This window comes from Salvelinus alpinus, chromosome 24 (genome assembly GCF_045679555.1).
Source record: "Salvelinus alpinus chromosome 24, SLU_Salpinus.1, whole genome shotgun sequence".
Lineage (NCBI taxonomy): Eukaryota > Metazoa > Chordata > Actinopteri > Salmoniformes > Salmonidae > Salvelinus > Salvelinus alpinus.
This window is the reverse complement of record NC_092109.1, coordinates 45,674,683-45,695,933: the sequence shown is the minus strand read 5'-3', so window position 1 is coordinate 45,695,933 and position 21,251 is coordinate 45,674,683. Positions and strand designations below refer to the sequence as shown.

The following is a 21,251-nucleotide window of genomic DNA, read 5'->3' as shown; positions in this document are numbered from 1 at the left end:
TCTGTCATATATCAATGATGAAATCATAGTCAAGAGAGAGAGGGGATGTTCTGTCATATATCAATGATGAAAGCATAGCCAAGAGAGAGGGGATGTTCTGTTTTATCCAAGCGACTTACAGTAGTCACGCGTACATACATGTGACATGTGAGTTGTCCTGCTACAAAGGGGCGGGTACTGTTTCAATAGGCTACATGGTTTAATTAGGAGTCACCTCTTTCCGATACCCGCAGCTTGTTCCTCAAAGTAGATGATCTGAGAAAGGGGTATGGCTATGCAGCATTCCTACACACACACACACACACACACACGTTAAGAGAGTAAATACTAGACACCATTATATCAGGAACATGGAAAAGGTCAAGAAAAGCATCAAAAATCACACTGGCTAATAGGCAGATAAAGCTGTGGTGGGTGTTACCCATAGATTGTATATTTGTATGAAGTGTCACTGTACATTATTCTTCAGGTCCCTCCATATTAACTGGTGAGTACTCAGCAGAGCAATTCCAACATCCAACTTGGCCTGGTGGAAAGACAGAGCGAGAGAGGAACAACAAACGGTCAGATATGGGGCAGGCAGAAATGTGTATTTAGTCTGACAGCACTGTTGTAAACATCAACAATGACCTCGTACACATGTTTGTCAAGGCAAAAACACGCCCATGCTTGTTATTTTTATTATTTTTTATCGTTATTTTATTTCCGATTAGCTAGTTGACTAGATTTATTCCACTATCTCAAAGAACACATTTAGCTAGATGGCTAGCTAACAATGTAACGTTACCAACTTGGGTAACTAGCTGTTTTCCTTGCCTGGCAATGCGAGCTAGTTAACGTCATACCTTGTCTTCTCCGTCATAAAGTTTGACACCTCGTTGTTGAATCACCAATGTTTCATTCATTTCCAGAAGACCATTTGACCATGTGAATCTGTCCATTTTACTCGAATCAACACAAAATACAAGTATAAATAAATATTTGCCAACTTCTCACAGATCCAACGACATTTTCGTGTCTACTTCCTCAAGGGTATTAAAAAATGTGCCTGTTTGCGCCGCGCTGCCTGATTGAAAATATGATCAATAAATCTATTACCTCACAGTATCTCCCTAAATAAAATATGAGAATACAATGGTCGTATCATCATTTGTGTTAATATATAGTTTCACTTCAAACTAAAATATTTGTTCTGAGAAAGTGATATTTTTACTCATGTTTTTGAATGGGGTCCTAACAAAGAAAGTTGTCGCAGCGGTGTTAGCGGCTTAGTTTAATGTGGCTGTTATGTACAGTTCAAAATATGTCGATAAACTAAATGTACATACGATAGACGTTGTCAAACGCTTCGGTTGGATGAATTAATTGATGTATTAATTTTCCATAGAGCATTTGACCCTTTCTGCTCTGGGCTAACAAACTGCAGAGTTAAGCTAACATTAGCCAAGCTGTCAAGTAGCCAGTCTACACAGCTTTGCAGCACTTTCTTGCTAGCTAACTAGCTAGCAATAGATTTGAACGAGGACAACAAAGAAAACGTCGCAAATACTGTGCCGTTTGTGAATATACTTTGTCTTAAAGTCGCATTATGAAGTGTATAGCTCTATTTTAATAGTAAGCTACCAGTAGTTTGTCCGTTTTTAGATTATGTCAGTTATATTGATTGTACTGTAACGTTAGCTAACTCACGTCCACTGACTCAAGCTAGACAGCCAGGTGGCTATTTAATCAAGGAGTAACACTGAGGATCCGAGATCGTGTTATCCAATTAAACATGGACAAGAAATCATTCGACATCGTCTTAGACGAAATCAGGAAGGTAAGTTTGGTTCAGTTAACCCAAGTGGCTAATAAAATACTTTAACACCTGAACGACTTTGTCAGCCGAATGAGAATCTGGGTTTACACGACTCATGAGACTGAATATGGCAATTATACTTTAAGCCGAGGAAGCAGCCATTCAACTTGCCATGTTCAAGCGTGATACAGTTAAAATACGTTAGGCACTTACCAAATAATTTTTCGATGAGCAACTACAGTCTTTACGGCCGGTATGTACTTCTAAAAAGGTATTATTTTTGACCAACTGATCATGCGCCAAATCCACCTATTCTGCACCTCCTGCAATAATCGTGGAATTAAAATACACAAAATAAAGCCTAGCCTATCTAGAAATATACAATCGCAGTAAAACGTACCCTATATTGTCTACTTAATCTAGTTACATGAAATATTATTGCATTCTATGAAGCGCAGGTGAAACGACAGATTGGTATGAAGTTCATACACTGTTGTAGGTGATCAAATCAATGGCCTTTCCTGCTGCTGGACCAGCCAACCCGTGCGTGGCAGTAATAAGTGATTTTTATTGGAGGTACAGAAAAGGATTTGGCCATGTACACTTGGTAAAAAACAATACTTAAATTCTTTCCAGGCATTTTTTCCTGTTACATGTAACTATTTATTTAGAAAAAAATTGGTACATAATGTCTATAGAAACTCCATTCTTTGTTAAAGTATTGTGACATTATTACGCTTGAAAAACTGGTAAATGGCAAGTTGACTGGCTTAAAGGAGAATCGCCGTATTCAACACCTCCTGTAAGCCCAGATTCTGGTTCACGGCTCAGCTATCTGGCTATGGCGAGCATAGCAGACGTTATCCACACCACTGACTGATTTATGTACACTAGGAGTGATTTCCAATGGTTTTTACTGGGCTTCTTCTCTCTCTGCAGTGCGTGCTAACAGATCAGCGGATTAAGGCGATAGAGCAGGTGCACGGGTACTTCTCCAGCGAGCAGGTACAGTAGCAGGCAAACAGAGAAGATTGATGAAGGACAGCCAGTCACAGATAAGGTTGATGAATGACAACCAGTCACAGATAAGGTTGATGAATGACAGCCGGTCACAGATAAGGTTGATGAATGACAGCCGGTCACAGATAAGGTTGATGAATGACAGCCGGTCACAGAGAAGGTTAATGAATGACAGCCGGGCACAGAGAAGGTTAATGAATGACAGCCGGGCACAGAGAAGGTTAATGAATGACAGCCGGTCACAGAGAAGGTTAATGAATGACAGCCAGTCACAGAGAAGGTTAATGAATGACAGCCAGTCACAGAGAAGGTTGATGAATGACAGCCAGTCACAGAGAAGGTTGATGAATGACAGCCAGTCACAGATAAGGTTGATGAATGACAGCCAGTCACAGAGAAGGTTGATGAATGACAGCCGGTCACAGAGAAGGTTAATGAATGACAGCCAGTCACAGAGAAGGTTAATGAATGACAGCCAGTCACAGATAAGGTTGATGAATGACAGCCGGTCACAGAGAAGGTTCATGAATGACAGCCAGTCACAGATAAGGTTGATGAATGACAGCCGGTCACAGAGAAGGTTAATGAATGACAGCCAGTCACAGATAAGGTTGATGAATGACAGCCGGTCACAGAGAAGGTTAATGAATGACAGCCAGTCACAGAGAAGGTTAATGAATGACAGCCGGTCACAGAGAAGAGTGATGAAGGACAGCCGGTCGCAGAGAAGGTTAATGAATGACAGCCGGTCACAGAGAAGGTTAATGAATGACAGCCAGTCACAGATAAGGTTGATGAATGACAGCCAGTCACAGAGAAGGTTAATGAATGACAGCCAGTCACAGAGAAGAGTGATGAAGGACAGCCGGTCACAGAGAAGGTTAATGAATGACAGCCAGTCACAGAGAAGGTTAATGAATGACAGCCAGTCACAGAGAAGGTTAATGAATGACAGCCAGTCACAGAGAAGAGTGATGAAGGACAGCCGGTCACAGAGAAGGTTAATGAATGACAGCCAGTCACAGAGAAGGTTAATGAATGACAGCCAGTCACAGATAAGGTTGATGAATGACAGCCAGTCACAGAGAAGGTTAATGAATGACAGCCAGTCACAGAGAAGGTTAATGAATGACAGCCAGTCACAGAGAAGAGTGATGAAGGACAGCCAGTCACAGAGAAGGTTAATGAATGACAGCCAGTCACAGATAAGGTTGATGAATGACAGCCGGTCACAGAGAAGGTTAATGAATGACAGCCAGTCACAGAGAAGGTTAATGAATGACAGCCAGTCACAGAGAAGAGTGATGAAGGACAGCCGGTCACAGAGAAGGTTAATGAATGACAGCCAGTCACAGAGAAGGTTAATGAATGACAGCCAGTCACAGATAAGGTTGATGAATGACAGCCAGTCACAGAGAAGGTTAATGAATGACAGCCAGTCACAGAGAAGGTTAATGAATGACAGCCAGTCACAGAGAAGAGTGATGAAGGACAGCCGGTCACAGAGAAGGTTGATGAATGACAGCCAGTCACAGATAAGGTTGATGAATGACAGCCGGTCACAGAGAATGTTGATGAATGACAGCCAGTCACAGATAAGGTTGATGAATGACAGCCGGTCACAGAGAAGGTTAATGAATGACAGCCAGTCACAGAGAAGGTTAATGAATGACAGCCAGTCACAGAGAAGAGTGATGAAGGACAGCCGGTCACAGAGAAGGTTAATGAATGACAGCCAGTCACAGAGAAGAGTGATGAAGGACAGCCGGTCACAGAGAAGGTTCATGAATGACAGCCGGTCACAGAGAAGGTTCATGAATGACAGCCGGTCACAGAGAAGGTTCATGAATGACAGCCAGTCACAGATAAGGTTGATGAATGACAGCCGGTCACAGAGAAGGTTAATGAATGACAGCCAGTCACAGATAAGGTTGATGAATGACAGCCGGTCACAGAGAAGGTTAATGAATGACAGCCGGTCACAGAGAAGGTTCATGAATGACAGCCAGTCACAGATAAGGTTGATGAATGACAGCCGGTCACAGAGAAGGTTAATGAATGACAGCCAGTCACAGATAAGGTTGATGAAGGACAGCCGGTCGCAGAGAAGGTTAATGAATGACAGCCGGTCACAGATAAGGTTGATGAATGACAGCCAGTCACAGAGAAGGTTAATGAATGACAGCCAGTCACAGAGAAGGTTAATGAATGACAGCCAGTCACAGAGAAGAGTGATGAAGGACAGCCAGTCACAGAGAAGGTTAATGAATGACAGCCAGTCACAGATAAGGTTGATGAATGACAGCCGGTCACAGAGAAGGTTAATGAATGACAGCCAGTCACAGAGAAGGTTAATGAATGACAGCCAGTCACAGAGAAGAGTGATGAAGGACAGCCGGTCACAGAGAAGGTTAATGAATGACAGCCAGTCACAGAGAAGGTTAATGAATGACAGCCAGTCACAGATAAGGTTGATGAATGACAGCCAGTCACAGAGAAGGTTAATGAATGACAGCCAGTCACAGAGAAGGTTAATGAATGACAGCCAGTCACAGAGAAGAGTGATGAAGGACAGCCGGTCACAGAGAAGGTTGATGAATGACAGCCAGTCACAGATAAGGTTGATGAATGACAGCCGGTCACAGAGAATGTTGATGAATGACAGCCAGTCACAGATAAGGTTGATGAATGACAGCCGGTCACAGAGAAGGTTAATGAATGACAGCCAGTCACAGAGAAGGTTAATGAATGACAGCCAGTCACAGAGAAGAGTGATGAAGGACAGCCGGTCACAGAGAAGGTTAATGAATGACAGCCAGTCACAGAGAAGAGTGATGAAGGACAGCCGGTCACAGAGAAGGTTCATGAATGACAGCCGGTCACAGAGAAGGTTCATGAATGACAGCCGGTCACAGAGAAGGTTCATGAATGACAGCCAGTCACAGATAAGGTTGATGAATGACAGCCGGTCACAGAGAAGGTTAATGAATGACAGCCAGTCACAGATAAGGTTGATGAATGACAGCCGGTCACAGAGAAGGTTAATGAATGACAGCCGGTCACAGAGAAGGTTCATGAATGACAGCCAGTCACAGATAAGGTTGATGAATGACAGCCGGTCACAGAGAAGGTTAATGAATGACAGCCAGTCACAGATAAGGTTGATGAAGGACAGCCGGTCGCAGAGAAGGTTAATGAATGACAGCCGGTCACAGAGAAGGTTAATGAATGACAGCCAGTCACAGATAAGGTTGATGAATGACAGCCAGTCACAGATAAGGTTAATGAATGACAGCCAGTCACAGAGAAGGTTCATGAATGACAGCCAGTCACAGATAAGGTTGATGAATGACAGCCGGTCACAGAGAAGGTTAATGAATGACAGCCAGTCACAGATAAGGTTGATGAATGACAGCCGGTCACAGAGAAGGTTAATGAATGACAGCCAGTCACAGAGAAGGTTAATGAATGACAGCCGGTCACAGAGAAGAGTGATGAAGGACAGCCGGTCGCAGAGAAGGTTAATGAATGACAGCCGGTCACAGAGAAGGTTAATGAATGACAGCCAGTCACAGATAAGGTTGATGAATGACAGCCAGTCACAGAGAAGGTTAATGAATGACAGCCAGTCACAGAGAAGAGTGATGAAGGACAGCCGGTCACAGAGAAGGTTAATGAATGACAGCCAGTCACAGAGAAGGTTCATGAATGACAGCCAGTCACAGATAAGGTTGATGAATGACAGCCGGTCACAGAGAAGGTTAATGAATGACAGCCAGTCACAGATAAGGTTGATGAATGACAGCCAGTCACAGATAAGGTTGATGAATGACAGCCAGTCACAGATAAGGTTGAGGAATGACAGCCAGTCACAGATAAGGTTGAGGAATGACAGCCAGTCAGAGATAAGGTTGATGAAGGACAGCCAGTCACAGATAAGGTTGATGAATGACAGCCAGTCACAGAGAATGTTGATGAATGACAGCCGGTCACAGAGAATGTTGATGAATGACAGCCGGTCACAGAGAATGTTGATGAATGACAGCCGGTCACAGATAAGGTTGATGAATGACAGCCGGTCACAGAGAAGGTTGATGAATGACAGCCGGTCACAGAGACATGCTAACCCCCTCTCCTTTCTCCCTGCAGGTAATGGACATGCTGAAGTACTTCTCCTGGGCAGAGCCTCAGATCAAAGCTGTTAAAGCTCTTCAACATGTGAGTGACAACAACTCTCATAAAGTTGTGTGTATTACTGTGTAAACAGTAGATAGACGGAAAGTATTCAGACCCCTTGACTTTTTCCAAATTTTGTTACGTTACAGACGTATTCTAAAATGGATTAAATATAAAAAAAATCCTCATCAATCAACACACAATACCCCATAATGAGAAAGCGAAAACAGGTTTTTATAAATTTTTTGCAAGAAAGCAGCTATGAGGTTGAAGAAATTGTCCGTAGAATTCCGAGACAGGATTGTGTCCGAGCACCGATCTGGGGAAGAGTATCAAAACATTTCTGCAGCATTGAAGGTCCCCAAGAACACGTTGGCCTCCATCTTTCTTAAATGGAAGAAGTTTGGAACCACCAAGACTTCCTAGAGCTGGCCAAACTGAGCAACATCTCTGGAGAGACCTGAAAATAGCTCCCCATCCAACCTGACAAGAGCTTGAGAGGATCTGCAAAGAAGAATGGGAGAAACTCCCAAAATACAGATGTGCCAAGCTTGTAGCATCATACCCAAGAAGACTTGAGGCTGTAATCACTGCCTAAGGTGCTTCAACAAAGTACTGAGTAAAGGGTCTGAATACTTATGTAAATGTGAATTTTCTGTTTTTTAATTCTTTATAAAAAATAAATATATACATTTGCAAAAATGTCTAAACCTGTTTTTGCTTTGTCATTATGGGGTATTGTGTGTAGATTGATGAGGGGTGGGGAAACTATTTACTCCATTTTAGAATAAGGCTGTAATGTAACAAAATGTGAAGAATGTCAAGGGGTCTGAATACTTTCCGATCACACTGAACAAAAATATACAATTAAATGGTACAATGTTTCAAGTTGGTTGCAGACTGTCCATGTGTAGCCAATGTGATTTATAGGATATTTATTTTTATCAGGATATTTTCTACCTGCAGGCTGCAATGTTTATATTTGTTGGCTTCATGCCGGCTATTTTTACATAGTTGACAATGGAACTTTTCTTTTTAGGTTTGTATCATTTGCATTTAGATTTGAATAGAATTTTGATTAACCACATGACAATGATATTGAGACACGAAGACATTTATTAGAAATGAAATGAAACTGTTTCTCACGAAAATGTGCCTGAATGAAACCATTACTAACATGCAGATCGATAGAAATGGTAAGATAAATTGGCATTCTGCGAAAGCCGTCAGGAGCTGGAGGAGAATAGTTGGCGCCCTCTGGAGGTATTTGTCTTATCTCATCAAATCGTAAGCTTAAAGCATCAGACGAGCTCAATGCTTATAGTTGATTTTATTAAACACATAGGGTGTGTCTATAAATGGAGAAATACACGTTTTAAAATGTTCACCAATCGATTAGTCGAAAGAACAATCGATTTTCTGTAGACCAAGATAATTTTTAGTTGGGGAAAGCCCGAAAAAATATATTTCTTAAGAAGGTTCTTAGAAATCGATCTTCAGTCGTTGGAAATTCTGTTTAGAGTTGGGATGGGCACGGTTTTAAACCTGAACACTATGGCAGACTGTCAGTCATCCTCTAAACCTGAGCACTATGGCAGACTGTCAGTCATCCTCTAAACCTGAGCACTATGGCAGACTGTCAGTCATCCTCCAAACCTGAACACTATGGCAGACTGTCAGTCATCCTCCAAACCTGAACACTATGGCAGACTCTGTCAGTCATCCTCCAAACCTGAACACTATGGCAGACTGTCAGTCATCCTCCAAACCTGAACACTATGACAGACTGTCAGTCATCCTCTAAACCTGAGCACTATGGCAGACTGTCAGTCATCCTCTAAACCTGAGCACTATGGCAGACTGTCAGTCATCCTCTAAACCTGAACACTATGGCAGACTGTCAGTCATCCTCTAAACCTGAACACTATGGCAGACTGTCAGTCATCCTCTAAACCTGAACACTATGGCAGACTGTCAGTCATCCTCTAAACCTGAGCCCTATGGCAGACTGTCAGTCATCCTCTAAACCTGAACACTATGGCAGGCTGTCAGTCATCCTCTAAACCTGAACACTATGGCAGACTGTCAGTCATCCTCTAAATTCTTGAAAACCGTTAATTCACGGAAGCTTGGCAATTCCTCTACCTCCCGGCCTAAGCAAGTTGTTTTAGACTTCTGCATCTTTACTGGAAAAGTTAACATTTGTGATGCTTTTAATCACTATTTTATCTCCGCTGGTTTCTTATTGGAGAGAAATATTGGTCGTACTGGTCTTGGACAGTGAGTTGACTGTTCTTCCCACATACAGTCCCCAGTTGCTTCAATGGATGATCAGATAATCTTACGTGATTTGGGAAATGGTTGTTCAAGGTTTTTCTTTTTTGACAACTCACAGAAACAGAAGTTCTTTCTGCCTTTTTATTAGCTATTGGCACCAAGAAGTCGATAAGGGGCTGATTTAATTTGGACCCGTCTTTGCTTAATGCGGCGCCCCTCATTGCGGCCTCAGTAACACTTTTTTTTTAGGTATTTTTTTTCACTTTTTAGTATCAGGAAATATTCCAGGTTTTGTGGTACCACTCCATAAGGGTGGGGATAGTAGTGATCTCAGTAATTATCTACCCATTTTCAGACCGCCTTGTCTTACACTGTTGCTTTCATGCCCAAAATTACATTTAAAAAAGCAGCAAACTGTTTACATCTGCCATGTGCTTTTGCATCATTCTGGTTGGTCAAGCATTTTATTATTCTTTTATTTATTTATTTTCGACTATGTGGATATCCCCCCCCAAAAAAAATTCAGGATGTGAAATGTCCATCTCTAGGTTAGAGATGTTTGTTGCGTGTGTGTGCATTATTTAGCTAAACACTGGCCTGCATGACTTGATCAAACTTTGACTCTGTGTGTTTCTTCCAGAAAATGGTTGCCATCCCCACTACCAAAGTGGCCAACATCCTCAACTGTTTCACCTTCTCTAAGGACCGACTGGTGGTTCTGGAGCTCATCGCTCTGTGAGTAACTCTACTTTACTTTATATGGGTTGTTAATGTGGGTTGTTCATGTGGGTTGTTAATGATTTGTTAATATGGGTTGTTAATATGGGTTGTTAATATGAGTTGTTAATATGGGTTGTTAATATGGGTTGTTAATGTGGGTTATTAATGATTGGTTAATATGGGTTGTTAATATGAGTTGTTAATATGGGTTGTTAATATGAGTTGTTAATGTGGGTTGGTAATATGGGTTGTTAATATAGGTTGGTAATATGGGTTGTTAATATGGGTTGTTAATATGGGTTGTTAATGTGGGTTGTTAATGATTTATTAATATGGGTTGGTAATATGGGTTGGTAATATGGGTTGGTAATATGACTTGTTATTAAAATAATATGCTATGTTAAATAATATGCTATGTTAAATAATATGCTATGTTAAATAATATGCTATGTTAAATAATATGCTATGTTAAATAATATGCTATGTTAAATAATATGCTATGTTAAATAATATGCTACTGGTTTCAATGGTACAGTTGAAGTGGGAAGATTAGATACACCTTAGCCAAATACATTTAAACTCAGTTTTTCACAATTCCTGACATTTAATCCTAGTACAAATGTCCTGTTTTAGGTCAGTTAGGATCACCACTTTATTTTAAGAATGTTAAATGTCAGAATAATAGTAGAGAGAATGATAAATACGATACATAACGAATATACTGTACACACGCACCAACTTAATTCCACTAAATGTAGATAATTAACCTATAGACCGATGACAAATGTATTTATTGAATAGGCTAAAAAGCATTTTTTCGCAATGTTTATTTTTATATATATATATATATACTTTTTCCTGACAGTTTGCCAGCGCCAGTTTTATTTATCAACAAAAAAATTATAACATTCTGCCAAAAAAAAAAAAAAAGTTTTTACCGGCTAACGGAAACCCTGACACACACACACGTTATGTTATTCTATCCTCGTGGGGACCAAAACATTTATTTCCATTCAAAATCCTATTTTCCCTCACCTTAACCCTAAATCTAACCCCTAACCTTAAATCTAACCCCTTACCCTAACCCTAAATCTAACCCTAAATCTAACCCTTAACCCTAAATCTAACCCCTAACCCTAAATCTAACCCCTAATTGTAACCCTAACCCCTAAGCTTAAAATACCCTTTGTCCTCACGGGTATGTGGGAATTGTCCCCACGAGAGAGAATGTTAGTTGTTTTACTATCCTTGTGGGGACTTTGAGGGGATTTAGGGCCCCACAAGGATAGAAGAACCAACCCCCCCACCCCCACACACACACACACACACACACACACACACACACACACACACACACACACACACACACACACACACACACACACACGTGTATGTTGTAGATCTTCACACTGTGCTGAGTAACTCTACATCTGGGCTGTATTCATTAGTGTCACACTGTAGCAAAACATTCTGCAACAGAAAAACAAAAACAAGCATTTCTTGTTGGACTAGTTCTGATTTGCTTCCATGATTTTGTTACTAGTGAATAGACCTAAACCCCTACTCTATATAGGAAGGCTGGGACATCCTTGAATTGCTTGTGCTTAAATGTGCTAATGACTTTTAAATCTAATCAGTTGATGGATCATAGCAGCTACTTGGTTAGTTAGTTAATTGATTGGCAGATTGATTGGTTAATTAACAACCCGGGCGGGTTGTGTTCTTCTGCCAGGAACATCTCTGATGCCCAGAACTACCGTCCCGTAGAGGACCTGTTCCGTATTCACCTGTCTGAGAAGAAACGAGCCCGCAGGATCCTAGAGCAGGTAACTCACACACTGTCCTGTACTGTTCTAGCTGTGTTATCTGTTCTAGCTGTGTAATCTGTTCTAGCTGTGTTATCTGTTCTAGCTGTGTTATCTGTTCTAGCTGTGTTATCTGTTCTAGCTGTGTTATCTGTTCTAGCTGTGTTATCTGTTGTAGCTGTGTTGTAATCTGTTGTAGCTGTGTTGTAATCTGTTGTAGCTGTGTTGTAATCTGTTGTAGCTGTGTTATGTTGTAATCTGTTCTAGCTGTGTTATGTTGTAATCTGTTCTAGCTGTGTTATGTCGTAATCTGTTCTAGCTGTGTTATGTTGTAATCTGTTCTAGCTGTGTTATGTTGTAATCTGTTCTAGCTGTGTTATGTTGTAATCTGTTCTAGCTGTGTTGTGTTGTAATCTGTTGTAGCTGTGTTATGTTGTAATCTGTTGTAGCTGTGTTATGTTGTAATCTGTTGTAGCTGTGTTATGTTGTAATCTGTTGTAGCTGTGTTATGTTGTAATCTGTTGTAGCTGTGTTATGTTGTAATCTGTTGTAGCTGTGTTATGTTGTAATCTGTTCTAGCTGTGTTATGTTGTAATCTGTTCTAGCTGTGTTATGTTGTAATCTGTTGTATCTGTTTTGTAATCTATCTGAGTTGTAATCTGTTCTGGCTGTGTTGTAATCTGTTCTAGCTGGGCTGTGTTGTAATCTGTTCTAGCTGGGCTGTGTTGTAATCTGTTCTGGCTGGGCTGTGTTGTAATCTGTTCTAGCTGGGCTGTGTTGTAATCTGTTCTGGCTGGGCTGTGTTGTAATCTGTTCTGGCTGAGTTGTAATCTGTTCTGGCTGTGCTGTGTTGTAATCTGTTCTAGCTGTGTTGTAATCTGTTCTGGCTGGGCTGTGTTGTAATCTGTTCTAGCTGGGCTGTGTTGTAATCTGTTCTGGCTGGGCTGTGTTGTAATCTGTTCTGGCTGAGTTGTAATCTGTTCTAGCTGTGTTGTAATCTGTTCTAGCTGTGTTGTAAACTGTTCTGGCTGGGCTGTAATCTGTTCTATCTGTGTTGTAATCTGTTCTGGCTGTGTTGTAATCTGTTCTATCTGTGTTGTAATCTGTTCTGGCTGTGTTGTAATCTGTTCTGTGTTGTAATCTGTTCTGGCTGAGTTGTAATCTGTTCTGGCTGAGTTGTAATCTGTTCTAGCTGTGCTGTGTTGTAATCTGTTCTGGCTGAGTTGTAATCTGTTCTGGCTGTGTTGTAATCTGTTCTGGCTGAGTTGTAATCTGTTCTGGCTGTGTTGTAATCTGTTCTATCTGTGTTGTAATCTGTTCTGGCTGTGTTGTAATCTGTTCTGGCTGAGTTGTAATCTGTTCTGGCTGTGTTGTAATCTGTTCTGGCTGAGTTGTAATCTGTTCTGGCTGAGTTGTAATCTGTTCTGGCTGAGTTGTAATCTGTTCTGGCTGAGTTGTAATCTGTTCTGGCTGAGTTGTAATCTGTTCTGGCTGTGTTGTAATCTGTCCTGGCTGAGTTGTAATCTGTTCTGGCTGAGTTGTAATCTGTTCTGGCTGTGTTGTAATCTGTTCTGGCTGTCTTGTAATCTGTTCTGGCTGTGTTATGTTATGTTGTATTGTATTTCTAGCTGTTTTGTAATGTATTCTAGCTGTGTTGTAATGTATTCTAGGTGTGTTATGTCATGTTGTAATGTATTCTAGCTGTGTTATGTCATGTTGTAATGTATTCTAGCTGTGTTATGTCATGTTACATCGTAATGTATTCTAGCTGTGTTATGTCATGTTACATCGTAATGTATTCTAGCTGTGGTATGTCATGTTACATCGTAATGTATTCTAGCTGTGTTATGTCATGTTACATCGTAATGTATTCTAGCTGTGTTATGTCATGTTATGGCGTAATATTTTCTAGGTGTGTTATGTCATGTTTTCTATGTCATGTTATGGCGTACTGTATTCTAGGTGTGTAATGTCATGTATTCTAGGTGTGTTATGTCATGCTATGTCGTAATGTATTCTAGGTGTGTTATGTCATGTTACATCGTAATATATTCTAGGTGTGTTATGTCATGTTACATCGTAATATATTCTAGGTGTGTTATGTCATGTTACATCGTACTGTATTCTAGGTGTGTAAGGTGGGCTGCAAGGCTCCAGTAGCCATGATCTCTTCATGTGGGATGATCCCAGGGAACCCTTACCCTAAAGGCAAGCCCAGCCAGACCACTGGCACCTTCCCTGTAAGTAATATAACCGTGTGTGTGTGTGTGTGTGTGTGTGTGTGTGAAACTTCTTAGAAGACACATATTTGATGAAGGAGGGAAGGAATATCCTGCTTTAGGAGAGAAGATGAGAGGAAAATATGATAGCAACATGCAAAGTGTTGGTCCCATGTTTCATGGGCTGAAATAAAGGATCCCAGAAATGTTCTCTTAAATTTTGTGCACAAAGTTATTTACGTCCCTGTTTGTGAGCGTTTCTCCTTTGCCAAGCTGATTAAACAGCATGATCATTACACAGGTGCAACTTGTGCTGGGGACACACAGAAAGCCCGCTCTAAAATGTGCAGTTTTGTCACACAACACAATGCCACAGATGTCTCAAGTTTTGAGGGAGCGTGCAGTTGCCATGCTGACTGCAGGAATGTCCACCAGAGCTGTTGCCAGAGAATTTAATGTTCAATTCTCTACCATAAGCCACCTCCGTTGTTTTAGAGAATTTGGCAGTACGTCAGCATATGTGGGAACTCCTTCAAGACTGTTGGAAAAGCATTCCTCATGAAGCTGGTTGAGAGAATGCCAAGAGTGCAAAGCTGTCATCAAGGCAAGCATTTCTTATTGGACTAGTTCTGATTGCTTCCATGATTTCGTTACTAGTGAATAGACCTAAACCCCTACCTGATATAGGAAGGCTGGGACATCCTTGAATTGCTTGCGCTTAAATGTGCTAATGACTTTTAAATCTAATCAGTTGATGGATCATAACAGCTACTTGGTTAGTTAGTTAATTGAATAATCTAAAATATATTTTGATTTGTTTAACACTTTTTTTGGTTACTACATGATTCCATATGTGTTGAGATTTTTTAATTTTGATGTCTTCACTATTACTCTACAATGTAGAAAATAGTCAACATAAAGAAAAGCCCTGGAATGACTAGGTGTGTCCACACTTTTGACTGGCGCTGTATATTTAAGAGAAATGCCCTGCTGCCGTAGGGCAACTTATAAATAGCCCCCAAAAAAACCTGCAATCCGCGACCTAATACATTTTCACCCACGACATCGTTTTCAAAGGAGCCCAATTTTGCAGAATCCTATTTTCTACGCTTCAGCTGAGCAGCTTCCACGAGCGCTGCAGCTTCCACGAGCGCTGCAGATCACCCCAGCTGAAACCTAGGCTTCATTGAAAATGAATGGGGCCACGCGTTGTCTGTCAGTAGACCAGCTTGTAAAAAACATACTATAGTAACCTTAGTTCAACACCTAGTGTTTGGAGCGATTTCAGTGCCAACAGGAATTGTATTTTGAATTCTTTAATTTTGAATTTCTAACCCAGTTAGACACATGTTAATTTAATGACTACCCTTGCTGGAGACTTGAAACTAACACATCTAATACAAACTAACACGTCTTCAGGTCTCAGTCAACGTTCTCATCACATAAGCATGGATCACTAAACCACGCTCTTGTGATGAGGAATCTTGATGTATCTTAAAGACTTGGTGTAACAGACGGTCATCTGTGACGAGTAACCTTTGCTGTATCTTAAAGACTTGGTGTAACAGACGGGCATCTGTGATGAGTAACCTTGCTGTGTCTTAAAGACTGCATCTGCATCTGAGATACTCCTCAGCCTGAAGTGTTACCACTTGCGTAATTGAAGAAGGCCTTTTTTAATAGCACGATGGGTTGGATTGCTTCAGGAGGGCGGGTCACGTGTGTTTGCCGAGTCAGAGGTCCTGAGTTCAAGTCTCGGTATGAGCTGAATCAGGGGGAACTCGTTAAGCAAGCAACGTATCGTCTTTTACCTGAGCTTCCTGAACTTATGCCTGTAGGCTTTCGCCAAGTGGGCCAACACAGTCTTGTAACATGCAGGAGACATGGTTCGAACCCAGTCAGTCACAAGAGCAAGATTAAATACGGAGTGGATTGTCTATCGTTTGACAGGGCTATTCAGCTATATTCTTATGTGGGGTCAAATTGTGTGTTTTGTGACACTCCCCCTTCTAACGCAGCCTGTAATCCTCATGGAAGGGAACAGAAGGCACGTCCATGCTCCAGGGAGACTTAGCTTTCAGGAATGGGGTCATAATAGCTCATAGCCAAAACGGTTCAAACGCTAGAGCCAAATTCATAGGGAGAAAATAAATTCATCATGCCACGTTGGCTTCAGAAACCGCCGGAAGCTTCTGTTGAGCACAGAGACAGTTTGGTTCTATCTGTTCTCCTCTACCTCTCCTGGCTGGCAAAGTACCAGGATGTTGTCTCTGGTTTTGAATCTGAATTTTAAAAAACGGAATCTGAATGCATCTTAAAAGTTGAATATTATGAAACGTTGATTAACTTGAAATTATAGTTTGTAAACTTGATACACTGACAATGAATGCAATATTTAACATATTGACAATATAAATGTTGAATTTTAAAATCAGATTAAATATTCATTCAATTCAGTTTGAAATCAGGGAATACAAGTTCAATTTGTGCATTAATGTTAAATTCAAATTCAATATCGTAAATACAAATTCAAATGCATAAAATTAAAATACATTTTCTGTTGGCACTGAAATCACTCCATAGCAGTGACCTTGTCAAGACCCCGTTTGGTTTCAAAAGTGGGATAACATCATTGAAAGTTTGCCCTAGCCGTGTCTGAGACACCGTTCGGGTTTCATAATCAAAGAGGAAGTTGTGGATCACTACTTGATGCTCGAGGACATTTTTTTTTGGTACTTTTCAGATTTAAAAATATATATATTTTCGGGGAAATGTGAGGAGTGACATCCGTTAAAGTAAATCAACTTTGTATGGCCTAATTTTAAACATTTTATAAATGTCAGTACAGTATCGTCATTGAGATGACACAACAACCATTTTGTTTTCTATTTCTCCTGTCAGGGAACTCCTGCAAAGAAGGAGGGAGAGGAGACCCCTGCCAACACAGAGGGGAAAGGCATCGCAGCCCGCATCATTGGACCATTCAAACCAGTAAGCACCAGGCTGTACTTTCATTCTCAACCACTAGGTGGAGCTCTTTATTTTAAAACAAGTCTGAAACAAGTCCAAAATGGCACCCTAATTCCCTTTTTAAAGTGCACTACTTTTGACCCGGGCTCACTATGTAGGAAATAGAGTACCATTTGGGAGACACATGGGGGATCACCTTTCACAAGATCCGTTTACAAAATGTTTGTAAAAAAATAAAAATAAAAAAGACAAAAGTTGAATCGAACCACTGTGAGACTTAGTTTTCTTCTTCAGGAAGTCAGATACATTTTTTGGATTGGTCAGTGAGTCAGATTAATTATTTTGATTGGTCAGTGAGTCAGATTAATTATTTTGATTGGTCAGTGAGTCAGATTAATTCTTTTGATTGGTCAGTGAGTCAGATTAATTCTTTTGATTGGTCAGTGAGTCAGATTAATTCTTTTTGATTTGTTCAGTGAATAATTTAGTATCATTATGTTTGTTTTTCTTCCTCTCCTCCAGGCTCCGTCGTCCTACAACCCTCAGCGGCCGGTGCCCTACCCCATTCCCCCCTGCAGACCTCACGCCACCATCGCACCGAGTAAGACCACCTCAATACTAAACACAGACCACCTCAATACTAAACACAGACCACCTTAATACTAAACACAGACCATAACACAGACCACCTTAATACTAAACACAGACCATAACACAGACCACCTTAATACTGAACACAGACCATAACACAGACCACCTTAATAATAAACACAGACCATAACACAGACCACCTTAATAATAAACACAGACCATAACACAGACCACCTTAATACTAAACACAGACCACCTGAATACTAAACACAGACCATAACACAGACCACCTTAATAATAAACACAGACCATAACACAGACCACCTGAACACTAAACACAGACCACCTTAATACTAAACACAGACCACCTGAACACTAAACACAGACCACCTGAATACTAAACACAGACCACCTGAACACTAAACACAGACCACCTGAACACTGAACACAGACCACCTGAATACTAAACACAGACCACCTGAATACTAAACACAGACCACCTGAATACTAAACACAGACCACCTTAATACTAAACACAGACCACCTTAATACTAAACACAGACCACCTTAATACTATACACAGACCACCTTAATACTAAACACAGACCACCTGAACATTAAACACAGACCACCTGAACACTGAACACAGACCACCTGAATACTAAACACAGACCACCTGAATACTAAACACAGACCACCTTAATACTAAACACAGACCACCTTAATACTAAACACAGACCACCTTAATACTAAACACAGACCACCTTAATACTATACACAGACCACCTTAATACTAAACACAGACCACCTGAACACTAAACACAGACCATAACACAGACCACCTTAATACTAAACACAGACCACCTTAATACTAAACACCTACCATAACACAGACCACCTGAACACTAAACACAGACCATAACACAGACCACCTTAATACTAAACACAGACCACCTTAATACTAAACACAGACCACCTTAATACTAAACACCTACCATAACACAGACCACCTTAATACTAAACATAGACCACCTGAATACTAAACACAGACCACCTTAATACTGAACACAGACCACCTGAACACTAAACACAGACCACCTTAATACTGAACACAGACCACCTGAATACTAAACACAGACCACCTGAATACTGAACACAGACCACCTGAACACTAAACACAGACCACCTTAATACTGAACACAGACCACCTGAACACTAAACACAGACCACCTTAATACTGAACACAGACCACCTGAACACTAAACACAGACTACCTTAATACTAAACACAGACCACCTTAATACTAAACACAGACCATAACACAGACCACCTTAATACTAAACACAGACCACCTTAATACTAAACACCTACCATAACACAGACCACCTGAACACTAAACACAGACCATAACACAGACCACCTTAATACTAAACACAGACCATAACACAGACCACCTTAATACTGAACACAGACCATAACACAGACCACCTTAATAATAAACACAGACCATAACACAGACCACCTTAATAATAAACACAGACCATAACACAGACCACCTTAATACTAAACACAGACCACCTGAATACTGAACACAGACCACCTGAACACTAAACACAGACCACCTGAATACTAAACACAGACCACCTGAACACTAAACACAGACCACCTGAACACTGAACACAGACCACCTGAATACTAAACACAGACCACCTGAATACTAAACACAGACCACCTGAATACTAAACACAGACCACCTTAATACTAAACACAGACCACCTTAATACTAAACACAGACCACCTTAATACTATACACAGACCACCTTAATACTAAACACAGACCACCTGAACATTAAACACAGACCACCTGAACACTGAACACAGACCACCTGAATACTAAACACAGACCACCTGAATACTAAACACAGACCACCTTAATACTAAACACAGACCACCTTAATACTAAACACAGACCACCTTAATACTAAACACAGACCACCTTAATACTATACACAGACCACCTTAATACTAAACACAGACCACCTGAACACTAAACACAGACCACCTAAACACTAAACACAGACCACCTGAACACTAAACACAGACCATAACACAGACCACCTTAATACTAAACACAGACCACCTTAATACTAAACACCTACCATAACACAGACCACCTGAACACTAAACACAGACCATAACACAGACCACCTTAATACTAAACACAGACCACCTTAATACTAAACACAGACCACCTTAATACTAAACACCTACCATAACACAGACCACCTTAATACTAAACATAGACCACCTGAATACTAAACACAGACCACCTTAATACTGAACACAGACCACCTGAACACTAAACACAGACCACCTTAATACTGAACACAGACCACCTGAATACTAAACACAGACCACCTGAATACTGAACACAGACCACCTGAACACTAAACACAGACCACCTTAATACTGAACACAGACCACCTGAACACTAAACACAGACCACCTTAATACTGAACACAGACCACCTGAACACTAAACACAGACCACCTTAATACTAAACACAGACCACCTTAATACTAAACACAGACCATAACACAGACCACCTTAATACTAAACACAGACCACCTTAATACTAAACACCTACCATAACACAGACCACCTGAACACTAAACACAGACCATAACACAGACCACCTTAATACTAAACACAGACCACCTTAATACTAAACACAGACCACCTTAATACTAAACACCTACCATAACACAGACCACCTTAATACTAAACATAGACCACCTGAATACTAAACACAGACCACCTTAATACTGAACACAGACCACCTGAACACTAAACACAGACCACCTTAATACTGAACACAGACCACCTGAATACTAAACACAGACCACCTTAATACTGAACACAGACCACCTGAACACTAAACACAGACCACCTTAATACTGAACACAGACCACCTGAACACTAAACACAGACCACCTTACTACTAAACACAGACCACCTTACTACTAAACACAGACCACCTTAATACTAAACACAGACCATAACACAGACCACCTGAATACTAAACACAGACCACCTGAATACTAAACACAGACCATATCACAGACCACCTTAATTCTAAACACAGACCACCTTAATACTAAACACCTACCATAACACAGACCACCTTAATACTAAACATAGACCACCTGAATACTAAACACAGACCACCTTAATACTGAACACAGACCACCTGAACACTAAACACAGACCACCTTAATACTGAACACAGACCACCTGAATACTGAACACAGACCACCTGAATACTAAACACAGACCACCTTAATACTAAACACAGACCACCTTAATACTGAACACAGACCACCTGAACACTAAACACAGACCACCTTAATACTGAACACAGACCACCTGAACACTAAACACAGACCACCTTAATACTGAACACAGACCACCTGAACACTAAACACAGACCACCTTAATACTAAACACAGACCACCTTAATACTAAACACAGACCACCTGAACACTAAACACAGACCACCTTACTACTAAACACAGACCACCTTACTACTAAACACAGACCACCTTAATACTAAACACAGACCACCTGAACACTAAACACAGACCACCTTACTACTAAACACAGACCACCTTACTA

At 40.7% G+C, this 21,251-nt stretch overlaps 2 protein-coding genes across 3 annotated transcripts in view; one reads left to right on the top strand and one right to left on the bottom strand.

Moving 5' to 3' along the window:
- The window catches only part of vps36 (vacuolar protein sorting 36 homolog), a 42,856-nt gene extending 41,800 nt beyond the window's left edge, over nt 1–1,056 (bottom strand). The window contains exons 1-3 of the mRNA XM_071365006.1: nt 846–1,056; nt 458–526; nt 215–285 (exon numbers count right to left, since the gene is read on the bottom strand). Coding sequence (XP_071221107.1) covers nt 215–285; nt 458–526; nt 846–941 — 236 coding nt within the window. The 5' untranslated portion in view covers nt 942–1,056. The remainder of the gene's footprint in view (nt 1–214; nt 286–457; nt 527–845) is intronic.
- Nucleotides 1,057–1,247: 191 nt separating this feature from the next.
- Nucleotides 1,248–21,251, top strand: part of proser1 (proline and serine rich 1) — a 45,535-nt gene continuing 25,531 nt past the window's right edge. For both annotated transcript variants that reach the window (XM_071365004.1, XM_071365003.1), the window contains exons 1-8: nt 1,248–1,819; nt 2,738–2,803; nt 6,968–7,036; nt 9,912–10,006; nt 11,724–11,817; nt 13,926–14,036; nt 16,917–17,006; nt 17,508–17,586. In XM_071365004.1, coding sequence (XP_071221105.1) covers nt 1,775–1,819; nt 2,738–2,803; nt 6,968–7,036; nt 9,912–10,006; nt 11,724–11,817; nt 13,926–14,036; nt 16,917–17,006; nt 17,508–17,586 — 649 coding nt within the window. In that variant the 5' untranslated portion in view covers nt 1,248–1,774. The remainder of the gene's footprint in view (nt 1,820–2,737; nt 2,804–6,967; nt 7,037–9,911; nt 10,007–11,723; nt 11,818–13,925; nt 14,037–16,916; nt 17,007–17,507; nt 17,587–21,251) is intronic.